General features: G+C 37.1%; 1 protein-coding gene across 1 annotated transcript in view; it reads right to left on the reverse strand.

Moving 5' to 3' along the window:
* ano2b (anoctamin 2b) overlaps positions 1 to 9,430 on the reverse strand; it is a 56,312-nt gene extending 46,882 nt beyond the window's left edge. Inside the window, exons 1-3 of the mRNA XM_077709402.1 lie at positions 9,224 to 9,430; positions 6,585 to 6,781; positions 1,791 to 2,195 (exon numbers count right to left, since the gene is read on the reverse strand). Coding sequence (XP_077565528.1) covers positions 1,791 to 2,195; positions 6,585 to 6,781; positions 9,224 to 9,260 — 639 coding nt within the window. The 5' untranslated portion in view covers positions 9,261 to 9,430. The remainder of the gene's footprint in view (positions 1 to 1,790; positions 2,196 to 6,584; positions 6,782 to 9,223) is intronic.
* Between the last annotated feature and the right edge of the window lie 4,854 nt (positions 9,431 to 14,284).

Raw genomic sequence — 14,284 nt, forward strand, 5'->3', positions numbered from 1 at the left:
AAACTGGGGAAATTGACCAATGGTATCTCAACCTTATCTCAATTCCTCCATTTATTTTACTGGCAATTTAACCAAAAAATGTTACATAAAAAGCATCTGAGGTCAACTCATTAATCTTTAGAGGCGGTAAACAAGTTTGACATTTAAGTCTTGGCAGTTGTGTACATGCCAGAAAAACAAGAAGTATTTGAAATGCAAATGTAGAACTTATTTAAGAACTGTTTTGCACTTATTATAGGAACCGAAAGGCTGTAATTGTGTTTTGTCAGTCATTCTGTAAGAGTATCCCACTCACTATATTCAAATGAGGCTTGCTAATCATGTTTGTCAGTCACTCTGTAAGAGTATCCTGGACTATATAGTCAAAGGAGGCAATGAAAGTCAATCTATGCCATAAAATAAAGCGCTACTCGGAAGCTCCTCCCATCCTAGATTGAAGTACAACAGCATAGTGAATATTCACTAACATTCAATTTTCTAATTTATTTTTTATGTTATCTGAACCAGAATATGTTAGAGCACAGGTGTCAAAGTGGCGGCCCGGGGGCCAAATCTGGTCCGCCGCATCATTTTGTGCGGCCCGAATAAGTAAATTATGAGGGCCAACTTTCTGTTTTAGGATAAAATTCAAATGAAGATTATAGATGTATATTATATTTCCTGATTTTCCCCTTTTTAAAAATAAATATATAAAAATATTTTCGGTTTTTCACTTTAATATTGAATATCTATGTTTTTTTTATTGTTTCCATTTGAGATGAAAAACAAATGATTATTAGATTTTTTTCCCTTACTAAAAAAAAGTTAAAATAAACAATTTTATATTATAATTATTTTGAGAACATTATGATTTAAAAAGGCAGAGAGCCATATACACCCATCAAAAGAGCCACATGTGGCTCCTGAGCCATAGTTTCCTTACCCCTGCACTAACATATTCACTAATACTTTTTCTATACTATTGCATTTTAGTCGAATCAAACAATTGCGGAAAAATACTGCGGAGAAAGAATATCCACTTGAAATTGCATGATTCATTTATGCGCGCCAGCACTGTGTAGTGACATGGAGTGCACCATGTTGCTAATTTTAATGTGGAATGGAATGTGATATGGAGAGAGGCCACCAAAAGTATAAATAAATCGCTTTTTAACTGCTTGCACCGAGCTTTTAAAACAGGGGTGTCAAATATACGGCCCGCGGGCCGGATCCGGCCCGTCTGGTGGTTTGGTATGGCCCGGGGAAGAAAGCTGCATTGTATAAATTTGTAGTTCTTGTATTATCCGCTAGGGGAGGCAGTGTTTTAGTACATGCAGACAACATAATTGCTGTGAAAGTTATTCATTTGTTCAAATTGCTTTCTAGATGTTGAAAAACAGTCTTTTTAAGTTCCACAAGGCTGGTACTAAATGTTTTTGGAACATTGTTACTATTTTTGTGATCAGTTTTATGTACAACACACTTAAATTTATGTTTAACTGTGTAAAAGTGTTGTTGAAATTGCACATACTTTATTTATGTTCTTATGTTATTCTCTTGTTCATAATATATTGTTGATAATGTAAAAGGAAAATTCTGTTGATAAACATTTTGATAATTCACTCATTCTTTGCACTAATTATTAGTATTAGTGACTAATACAAAGGAAAAAAGTGGGCTTATTGTTAGTTCTATGTAATTTTGCAATGAGTTTACTGGTCCGGCCCGCTTGATCTCAAATTAAGTCGTATTCGGCCCGCAGACCAAAGGGAGTTTGACACCCCTGTTTTAAAATGACACGTTGTACTCACCTCTCGGTCCCGTTCGATCTCCAATCCGGCCTCCACCAGCTGGGCCTCGAACTCTTGTCTGATTGACTGCATTTCGCGGTCGGCGGGTTCGGTCGCGTCGTTCCCCACGCCGCCGCCGTCCGGCTCAGCGAACGCCTCGCCGACGACTTCGGCACCCGGAGAGCCTCCTCCTCCGCCACCACCGCCGCCGCCTCCTTCATCTTTGCCGTCCGAGCCCCCCGACGGTGGGAAGTTGCCGTTGGAAACGACGGAAAGTCGGTCGTGGGAGGCCGACGCGCTGGCGGGGGATCGGACGGAGCCGTGGCGGCGCCCGTGGAAAACCAGGACGTAGTCGACTTTCCGCCGGCCGTCTGAGAAGTGGAGGCCCTCGCTGTTGTCATGGGGATTTGATGAAGAACTGACAACCTGGAGAAAAATAATTGATTAGAGCAGTTGACTGTCATATTCATGTTGACCCAGATAATGTAATTTTTTGATTGGTTGACTCATCATTCATCAATTTTCTTATTTAGTGCTATTTTGCAATGACAAAAAGGGGTAAAGGTCATTAACTTATGTATCTCAATTTTATTTAAAATATTTAAAAAAAATAAACTTTTTTTTAAATTTAGTTTTTAATAAAAAAATAATGTCTAAAGGAAAATGACTATAAATGGTAGAGATCACATTCTAGATCACAGGTGTCAAAGTGGTGGCCCAGGGGCCAAATCTGGCCCGCCGCATCATTTTGTGTGGTCCGGGAAAGTAAATGATGAGTGCCGACTTTCTATTTTAGGATCAAATTAAAATTAAGATTACAGATCTATATCAAATTTCCTGATTTTCCCCCTTTTAAATCAATAATTGTCATTTTTTAATCCATTTGATCTGTGTTTTTAGTTCAAAAATCATTTTGTAATATCTAAAAATATATCAAAACGGCTCAAATAAACATGGTTTTAGATTTAGAAAAAAACTGAATATTCAGGGCTTTTAATTCAGTTCTTTTAATCCATTTATAAAAAAAAAATCTTAATATATCTAAAATGGTCTGGCCAACGTAAAATCAATGAAATATCTTTTTTAATGAATGTCATTAAATGTTTGCAAACACTGCAATTCCCAGATAAAATACATAATACAAGCATAAACATTGTAACAAATGCAAAAAAATAGCCATGAATAGTCTATGAAGATAAAATAAATCATTTGTGGCATCCCTCTAAATTCCAACAAATGGTATAACGGCGACAAAAAGGCAAGAAGACAGCGCCTTTGAGCGGCATCAGATTACGCAACGCTTTGAATGAACTCGAACGCGGACGCCGGCACGCCAAGTGGCTATTGGCAAGTTCTCCAAAATACTGAAGTGCAAACCTTTTTGATGGCAGAGTGGGCAGTCGCATCACCTTTGCTTCTTTCATTCTTTTTATAGAGCTAGTGTTTAGAAGAAGACAGCACCAACCCAATTGCCTTTACTATAGCAAAATGGAATCCACCATCAACATCCTTTTCCTACTAACGTTCCCATTTTAAACTGATTTGACGTCTAAATCCGTCAAAATGACAGCAAACAAGTTTCAAAACCATCATTGAATCCCTCTTCGATCCTCAAAAATCATCACCGTTTTCAACTAAAAGAAGCAAAACCCTACTAATACTTTCTAAATTTACTCGCCAGGTGGTCTGCCGACTAAAACAAACAAACGACGAGAACCAATAGAGAAGCAGGATGACAATAAAAAAAAAATAGTGACGCAGGAACACAAAGAGCCTTCACACAATGCCACAGCTCAAAACTATGAGTGAGGAATGCACATTCTCTCTTTTTGCATGTCCAAATAATGGGGGAGCCCATTTTTTGGTGGATTGTTGAGTAACTTAGCCTATGAGTGTCCTAAATTTGAGATACGAGGAAAATTCAGAGTACATTTTTTGCCTTGAGATACGAGACAAATTTGACATATGATGCGGACGTTAAGTCGTCCGTTTTAAGCTACGCGTTGATATTCATAACGAGAGGGAGGGGCTTCTTTTAATATGGTTAAAGGAGAAACAGTTACGATGAAAGAAAACAGCTTAGAAACTTCAAAATCAGCCAAAAAACCTTCAAGGCGAGTCGTGGTTGCTTCGATAACTTTAAAAAAACGAACTATTTTGTTTGTGAGGCACGGAGAAGTAGCTAGTTTCGACTTTAAAGCCGTGGCGGAATATAATAACACTGTTGCATTGGTTATAGCACAACAAGGTGACCTCCATTTTTAAGTGTGTGTATAGTAAGCAAAGTTAATTTAAGTTAAAGTTTATGTTATGCTATGTTAGAGTGACAAAAGTGTAGCGAACCTAACGTGTCAAGTCTCCTCCGCTGTCAGCTGCTACCGTCTGTTTCAAAAGGTAACAACTCCGTAAAATACTCATAAAATACTCATAAAATACTCATAAAATACTCATAAAATACTCATAAAATACAATAAAGTATTCCATTACAGTTCATAACAACTACATAAGTATTTTGTTACTTTGTTAGCATATGTTGTGAATGAGAACAATTAAAAACATGTAATATTCTATTTTTAGATAATTTTCTCAGAGTGTAGGAACAAATCCATTTGTATTTAGTTATTTTAAATAGAAAAAAATAATTGGAGATACGAATGAATTGACATAAGAGCTCAGTCCTGGAACGCATTCAACTCGTATCTCAAGGTATTGCTATACCGGTGTTTCCCTTGGATACTACGACCCAAAAGGTAGTCACGTGTTTTGACGGGTTTACGGCAATATGATTAAACACACTATATAAGTCTCTTTGAATTAATATTAAAAAGGATGTAGCCAATAGTATGGCGTACTCACTGGGACCTTGTCATCAGTCTGCATGCTGTGAAGCTTCAAGCAAAAAAATCAGACAAACGGAGGGAGAAAATTATTCAAAGTTGGCAAAAAAGAAAACGAATTCATCCTGGATGCTACTGCCTCCATCATCCACCCCCCTCGAAAAAAAAAAGAAAAAGAAAAAAGCAGACTAAAAGGGTCACTCCATGGAGATAGTGGATGAGGCAACAGGTGTCATGGCACGGATGGTAAAAGGAGATTTGGTGATCTATAGAAACGTGGCAAGCGGCTGCATGAGCCACGAGAGGAGAGAGGCGTCCATCTAGCTTTCGCGCTTTGGGATGAGTGTCGGAGGGAGTGTGTTGAGCGGTTGTGTCTGTCTAAATGTGTGTGTGTGTGTAAGTGAGTGAGTGAGTGAGTAAGGGATGAGTGTGCGCGCACCGTCGGCGTTTGGCAGCGAGTTGCGGCACGCTGTTAGGAAAAAAAAGAAAAAAAAAGGCCATCTGAAGTGTGTTTTTGTGGTTGAAAACAAAAAAAAAAAACATTTTTACTTCTAAAATAGCTTTTTTTTGTTTTGTTTTTTGATTATTCTGTTCATTTGGCCATAGAGTGAAATGATTCAGTCTTTTTGATTTGCAATATTTATTCATTTTGTGTTTGATATATTAATGAATATTTTTATATTCATGTTAATGAACATATATGTGAATATGTAAGATTGTAGTTAAGGGGTATTTTCTATCTTTAGTGCCCTTGTGTAGGGTTTTTTAATTTTTTTCTGAATTGCTTATTCTCAGAAGGGTCGTGGGGGGTGCTGTAGTCTATCCGAGCCAACTATGTAACAGAAGGGGGACACCCTGAATTGGTGGCCAGCCAGTTTCAGGGCACAAAGAAACAGACAACCAATCATAGCTAGAGGCAATCAGTTACCCTTAGCATGCATGTTTTTGGGATGAAAACAATACAATACAATATTAAATATTGTCATGCTTTAAACATGATAGGCATACGCGCATTCCTTTTCACACATTGGCCTTTTCACTATACCATTATAGCGCATCAGCAAGCAATGTACCCTAACAGTCAAGCTTTCAGCGACATCTACAGAATCTTGAATATAGTGCAACCTGATTAGGCACCCCATCCATGAATTTTGAACTTTTAAGTGCGCCCTAAGTGAGTAAATATGCATTTGTACGTTTTTTTTTTTTTTTTTTTTGGTTAATAAAGGGAATTGCAATAATTCGTGACCGGACGTTTGGTCGCCGGTCTTTAGGTCGCCGGTCAAATGTACTTAGATATTAAACTCTCTCTCTTAGATATTAAACTCTCTCTTATATATTAAACTCTCTCTCTCTTATATATTAAACTCTCTCTCTCTTAGATATTAAACTCTCTCTCTCTCTCTTAGATATTAAACTCTCTTAGATATTAAACTCTCTTAGATATTAAACTCTCTCTTAGATATTAAACTCTCTCTTATATATTAAACTCTCTCTCTTAGATATTAAACTCTCTCACTCTTAGATATTAAACTCTCTCTCTTAGATACTAAACTCTCTCTCTTAGATATTAAACTCTCTCTCTCTTTCTCTCTTAGATACTAAACTCTCTCTCTTAAATATTAAACTCTCTCTCTCCTTCTCTCTTAGATACTAAACTCTCTCTCTTAGATATTAAACTCTCTCTCTCTCTTAGATATTAAACTCTCTCTCCCTTAGATATTAAACTCTCTCTCTTAGATATTAAACTCTCTCTCATGAATAGAATTTTGAGAGCTGGCTTCAATAGTAAACTCTCTGTCACCATTTGACCGGCGACCAAAAGGGACCAAAAGACCGGCGACCAAAAGACCGGCGACCAAAAGACCGGCGACCAAAAGACCGGCGACCAAACATCCGAGCACCCAATCATTAATAAAGGGAGCAATTGAACAAAGTTGAACAGGTATTAAATAGACTTCATTCACTCATTGGTCACCTTAAGTAGATTTTGAGCTTCTTCATCCCAGGTTAACGGTTGGTCAGCTTCCACTTCCAAAAGGCTTTTGAAAAGTGGATCCGGGCCCCCCCGCGACACATCTCTGGTCAGCTGGTAGAGAGCGTCGCTGTGGATGGAGGAGGACTCACTCAGAGCCGTTGCCACCGAGACGTAGCCTCGTCCATTCCCTCTGGACTCTGACAGAAATGTTCAAGGTTTGAAGTTAGAAAAACATCAGTGAATATTTTTTGAAATACAGCTCAAATGGATATAACATTGCTGGAGCCTTGTTTCACTTTAGTGTGCACCGTGTACTGTTTACTCTGAAAATACTTCTCACTAGGGACAAAATAAAGTAAGAAAGTGCATCTTGGATGATTCAGCCATATTGATTCGAATGTACAGTATCAACTGCGTCGACTTTTCTTGATTCTGAAAATACCAAATCAATTCTTTTGGAGTGAGTGTGACATACAGTGGGAGCACTGGCTGTTAATGCTCCACTTTCAGTGCTATTGACGGCGTAAGAAGTCCAATTTGTCGTGACTGTATGGGGGTAAAGTAGCATTTGTTTAGCTGGGGTCAAATAACATTGGATTGGACATCTAGTGCTGTCAATAGCAACCAGGGACTTTTAGTGAGTTCCAAAATAACTTTTTATATTAATGTGTTAGGGCACATGTGTCAAAGTGGCGGCCCGGGGGCCAAATCTGGCCCGCCGCATCATTTTGTGTGGCCCGGGAAAGTAAATGATGAGTGCTGACTTTCTATTTTAGGATCAAATTAAAATGAATAGTATATATGTATATTAAATTTCCTGATTGTCCCCCTTTTAAATCAATATTTGTCATTTTTTAATCCATTTTTTCTGTGTTTTTAGTTCAAAAATTATTTTGTAAAATCTAAAAATATATAAAAAAACAGCTCAAATAAACATTGTTTTAGATCTATAAAAAACTGAATATTCAAGATTTTTAATCCAGTTCTTTTGTATATTATTTTTCCTGATTTTCCCCTTTCAAATCAATAATTGTAATTTTTTAAATCAATTTTTTCTGTGTTTTTAGTTGAAAAATAATGTTGTAAAATCTAAAAATATATTTTAAAAAAAGCTAAAACAAGCATTGTTTTAGATCTATAAAAAACTGAATATCCATGGCTTTTAATCCAGTTCTTTTAATCCATTTATAAAAAAAAATCTAAATATAATACCTAAAATTGTCCGGCCCACATAAAATCGAGTTGACGTTAACGCGGCCCGCGAACCACATTAGGGTTGCCTCCACGTCTACCGACTCTATCAAAATTATCAACTACTTATACTTTCAAATGTATCGAACTGCCTTTTAGTCAAGACTGATACAGTCTCTTTTAATAATAAGGTTTGGACAAGTGGTTATTTAGGGATACAGACATCTGTAGCCATAGTAACCAACCAGGCTTCGTTCATACACTGTGCTACTCTCTTTCAGTACCGCGGACAGCTCTCTTGCTACATTTGCTGGTGTGTTTTCTCCGTTTTAAAATCTACAATATGATAATGAGGAGGTCAAGATGACTTTTTTTTTAGTTCAATGCATAACAGGAGTCGTGGTTGGCTTATTTTGTGGTGGTGTAGCCTGCCTGAGGGTTGCTTTGTAGAGTAAACTGGTGGGTCGCCAGTACAATATGCCTGAGGAGAGAAAAAAAATCCCTCTTGCATATGTTTATGACATGGAATATGTGTCAAGAGCGATAGTTACATGCAAGAATCCAAATGCTTATGCTTTTATGTAATCAGATTTGCCGGTGACATCGTTGGGGTTGTGTTTACTGCGATTGGATTGGCATTTTTTCAAACGCTGTGTTGAAATAACATATGGCCGTGTACATTTTTACTATTGGTGGTCAGTTATTTTGAGTGTCAAAACATACGAGTTTATGCTTGAGAAATAATGATCATATTTCACTCTGATTTAACAAAAAATGGAGGTATTTTGTCCCGAGTGGAAGATTGTTAAAGTAAGGGAAATTATTAGAAGTAAAAGATTATGATAGGAGTACTTGAAAATATTTTTTGGTCCTAAACTCAGAAAAATCATGTAAAAACATTCTTTTATATTTTAAAACACTTCATCCTCAACAATACTTGCTTTTTTTTTTTATAAATGGTTTATTTTTTTTTTGTATTAGAATATTGGATTGAATTTTATTCAGTGTTTTTTCAATCTGTTATCTAAAGACAAATTGAGAATTAAGATTATAATGGCAAATTATAGACAGACCTAAAAGGGCATTAGCATAAACAGGTCAGACAGGTGTAAATAAATAAAAATAAAAAACATAAGACCATTCCCTAACACTCAGACATAATTTCAAAATGAAAAAATTCAATAAGAATGAATTAAATGCCTTTTTGAGCCACATAAATGAAATAATTGAAATATTTTTAAGACCTGGTTAGTTCTCATCCATAGTGACTCCCTTCCCTTATTTACACACAAATAGATGAAGCCAATTGGTATGAAAAACACACTTAACATGAAAACATTGAACTCAAATAACATTAGTAGTATTTTGCAATACATCAGCGCTTGGGCCAAAGAAAGAGCTCACACATTGTTTTCCTAATGTTTACAACACGTCATCATAACACTCACCTGTCCAGGCAGAGGACGGCGATCGACGGACAGCCATCTTCCATCCAAGCGCCACCGCTCAGCCAGCAGGTGCGAGGAAACCCAGCAACTCGTCATCCAGTGCAATCCTGAGATCAGTGGAAGATTAGCTGGGGCCGGATTAAGACTCCAACTGGTCGGACCAATGGACGCCAGGATAGATCGGTCGGTGTTCGGAATGACAGACATACAAAGACAAGCAAAGATGATTGGGGCCTCTAACCTGCATTCATTACTTAGCCTTCTGTTGATGTGCAAAACCACGCTTTTTAATTTTTTTATGCAGGGATTAGGATGTGTTCCCGCACAATTTAAACACAAAGACAGCCCACCTGATGAGTAAACAAATGGAAAGACAGTCTGTTAGCAAAAAATGTTCAACTATACATAGGAGCGAAACACATTATACACAATATGTTCATTATGTTGAGGACTTTTAGGCACTGCAAGAATGGAACTTATTAGCAGACAAAAAATGAGGTCAGGAAAGACAAGGGTAGGACATTTAAAGAAACAGGATGGAATACAGTGTTCCCTCGGTTATCGCGGTTAATGGGGACCGCGACCACCCGCGATAAGTGAATTTCCGCGAAGTAGGGATTCCCCTTCAAAAATGCTTAATTTGAATTTAATTCCAAATTTTTGTTTATTCTTTTATTTATTTTTTAAATGTACCCCCCTGTATACAGTAGACCATATAGAATACGGGTAGAGAGAGAGTGAAATTCATGTTAAAACAAAAACTGTAAAATATGTTGTTTCAATGTAATATTTGTATTTTTTTTCCCCCAAAAAAATCCGCGAAGCTCTGAGTCCACGGTAGCTGAACCGCGAAGTAGCGGGGGAACATATGAAGCCTGTTTATGAGTAAGATAGCAAAGTAGGCACAGGTTTAATTACATAGGGAACACAATGTGACGAAAGGATGGAACAGCTAAGTAATGGGAAATATTAAATGGGAGGTGAGGAAAGACTAGAATAGGACGTTTTGGCAGTGTTAGAGACTTTTTAATTGAATCTGAAGGCATTTTTACCCACTAAGGCAGGGTTTCCCAACCACTGCTGTGCTGTAAGCAATGGTCAGGAATTGTAAGAAGTCATACTATGTCATATTCAGAGAGGAAAATTAATATGAATGTAATGAGATTAAATTTGAACTGTTACAAGGTTCAATTAAATTATATAGATCAAGATTGTTTTTATAAATGGATTAAAATAACTGGATTAAAAGCCCTGAATATTTGTTTTTTATAGATATAAATTATAAAACAATGTTTATTTGAGCTTTTTTTGTATTCTTTTAGATTTAAAATATGATTTTTGAACTAAAAACTGAAAAATTTATTTAAAAACTGTCAATTATTGATTTCAAAGGGGAAAAATCAGGAAATTTGATATACATCTATACTCTTCATTTGAATTTGATCCTAAAATAGAAATTCGGCACTCATGATTGACTTTCCTGGGCCATACAAAATGATGCGGTGGGCCTTGATTTGGCCCCCGGACCACCACTTTGACACATAAAATAGATGACACTATTACAAGATTCCAATTGTGAAAGAGTCATTTTGTTGCTTCTTTTTTGTAACATTAAACAGAAGTTGTTTGGTTTCTAGGGCATCCACTTTTGTCTAGTCTGTGTCAGCATATCAATTTTTTTGCATAAAATTAGTAGATTTAAGTCATATTGGGAGAAAATTCATGAAGTCATTAAAAACATGACATTAGGGTTTTTTTTGTTATTCTTCCTGCTAAAACTTTGATGAGAATAACTATTGTTAATATAGGCAACATAGTTTTAAATAAAAACATTTCCATTGACATTTTTTTTCAATGCAAAAGTGTACCGCTGCTCAAAAACGGTTGGCAAACACTACACTAAAAAGAGCATATTTTCAACATTTCTATTTCTTTTCCTTTAATTGTTAAAGTTATTTGAGCATCTAACATACATGCGGGTACGCTAGCACGTGCCCAGACATTCTGTCAGTAAGGGTATCTTATGTGGCAGCAGCCCCCCACCCACCCTCACCCCATCCACATTCTGTATCCAGTTACAACTGGTTCAAGATATGTTGAGCACATTAAATTTTAAGTATTAAAAGCCTGTACTTTGTAAATCGATGGCTCCTCTTTAAAAAAAAGAAAAAGGTCAAGCTTAGACATTTTTGGTCAGAGTTTCATTTTAGTCGCCCCAAACAAAACAAAAAAAATCTTATTTTGGCATAACTGCTCATTATTAAATGTGTGGGTGTGTTTTAATTAGACTTGAATGACAGTCACCATGGTAACGTGCGTCAGGAAAGCCCCCCTCCTTCCCTCCCCACGCTTGTGTCAAAATCCTCTGCAAACATAACATGTCTCATTTCTAGCGACCGATCACTTAAGTGGGTGTTATTTGACAAAAGTGAATTCCAGGCTTACCATATTTTTACCATCTTTTCACCAACTAAAAACAGAGGATTTCCAAGTAGTTGGAGGTGACAACTATGACACATTCCTATAAAAAGAAACATAGATGCCCTATATAAAAGGGGTCAGATGAGTCTACGATCCTTTGGAGTGTGCAGGACACTGCTGAGGACTTTCTACGACACTGTGGTGGCTTCTACAGTGTTTTATGCAGTTTTCGTTGGGGATCCGGGAGCACAGAGAGGGACAGGAACAGGCTAAATAAGCTGGTCAGCTCTATTCTGGGCTGTCCTTTGGACTCTTCGGAGGAAGTGGGACAGCGGAAGATGCTGACCAGGTTGATGTCCATCATGGACAGCACCTCCCACTCCCTGCATGAGTCTGTAGAGTCCCTCCAAAGCTCTTTCAGCAATAGACTACTGCACCCTCATTGCAGGAAGGAGCGCGGATCAGCTGTCAGACTCTTTAACAAAATAAATGGCTGCGTTTTAAGACCTACAGTATGCATGCATGTACATCTATGTGTATGTACAGGGTGACCCAAAAAGATGCGTAACCATATTTTATTCGATAAAAAATCCATTTTTTAACGAATGTCTTTTCTGTTGCAGGACGTGAAAGGTGAACCTATGGATGATCGTTTTCAGCTATAGTTGCCCCAAAAATATATAGCTGAAAACGATCATCCATAGGTTCACCTTTTACGTCCTGCAACAGAAAAGACATTTGTTAAAAAATGGATTTTTTTTATTGAATAATAATAAAATATGGGTATGCATCTTTTTGGGTCCCCCTGTATGTATATATGTGCTTATATATGTCTGTGTATATATATTTCAGCAACAAGGTTAATTATTTATATATTTATTCCTGTATTTATTTATTAACTTACTTATTACCTATCTATTTATGTCTAAGATGCCTTTCCTATTTCTGCATTCTCACCCTCTTGCTACTGTGACAACAACATTTCCCAAATACGGGATGAATAAAGTTATCCAATCCAAAATGACATGTCCATCATCACTTCTCGCCATCATCCATCTTACCATGTAAATGACATCATTACGTCAAGCCAACAAAAAACATGCATCTCATTGAAGATAAATAGCTAAAAGTGTATCCCACACACACGTAGCCGTTATCCTAAGCATTGATGTCAAAGGGGCGACATTCATTTACATATGTGCATGCTAATGGGATCACATTACACATGCCATATAGGCTTTTGTGTTACTTTTACAGGGGAGCTAAATATACGCACGAACACATGGAAGCAGCAAATTCCCTCGATGACTGATCTGGTTCACTGGTTCCTGGAGAGAAACCAGAGATATTAGAAGACATTGCACTACATTTCTCATTGGACAAGGTTGTTAAACATGGAGGCATCACATATGTAGCTCAGTTGTCTATTTCAGGGGTAGGGAATTTATGGCTCGGGAGCCACATGTGGCTCTTTTGATGGGCGCATCTGAGTCTACGATAACCTGTGGGCTAAAATATGGAAACTGCTGGTGACAGAGCTGAGATATCTTCTGGAATGCATACAATCATTGATTAGCATTAAGAATGTTGTCAACGTTGTTTTCCACTTTAAGTGGTGAAATTCCTAAAAACAAACATCCATTTACATGTACCGTATTTTCACGACTATAAGGCGCACTTAAAAGTCTTAAATTTTCTCCAAAATAGACAGGGCTTATAATCCAGTGCGCCTTATATATGGGGAAAAAAGTGCCTTTCATTGAGGGTGCGCCTTATAATGCGGTGCGCCTTATAATGTGGTGCCTTAAGTTTGAAATAGAATAAGGCTGGAAAACAACAAAATCTGTACTGACACTGATTAATGCAAAAAATATATTGAATAAACAATAGTACTTCAACCAATAGTGGCCTCCACGCAGATTAAAAACTAAAAATCCTAAAAAAACAAACAAACTGTATTTTCACGACTATAAGGCGCACTTAAGTCTTAGATTTTTCTCCAAAATAGGCAGGGCGCCTTATAATCCAGTGCACCTTATATATGGAAAAAAATAAAATGTGCCATTCATTGAGGGTGCGCCTTATAATCCAGTGCGCCTTATATATGGGAATAATGTCATTCATTGAGGGTGCGCCTTATAATGCAGTGTGTCTTATAGTCGTGAAAATACGGAATTTTGACTTTTAAATTCGGAGTATGGCTCACAATGAATAACATTCGAAAATAGGAATTGTTTATGGTTCTTTTCGTTAAAAAGGTTCTTGACCCCTGGAACTTTAGTTTGGGAAAGATTAACTTAAAAAAAAAGAACTTATTTGCTGCCAGAAAATGAGCTTGTCTCAAAAGATAGTTATTGAATACCGTCAATGGCAGGCAAAGTGGTATGAAAATCTGTAAACTACTTAGAATAAAGTAAGTGCATAAAAGTAGACACGTTTATCTACGCGCAAATGCCAAAACACAACAAATGTTCTTTTTCTTTCTCTTTTTTTTTCTTCTTACCCCCCCATTCACATTTGTTGTTCAGCCTCCACACGATTCACGAAGGCGTGCTAAAAAGCTTTAAGGAGCCAGAAAAAGCTGGAAAAACGAGGGGGCTTTTTTCTCTTCTGACAAATCCATTTGCAGTTCAAAGCCAC

Source organism: Stigmatopora nigra, chromosome 23, assembly GCF_051989575.1.
Source record: "Stigmatopora nigra isolate UIUO_SnigA chromosome 23, RoL_Snig_1.1, whole genome shotgun sequence".
NCBI lineage: Eukaryota > Metazoa > Chordata > Actinopteri > Syngnathiformes > Syngnathidae > Stigmatopora > Stigmatopora nigra.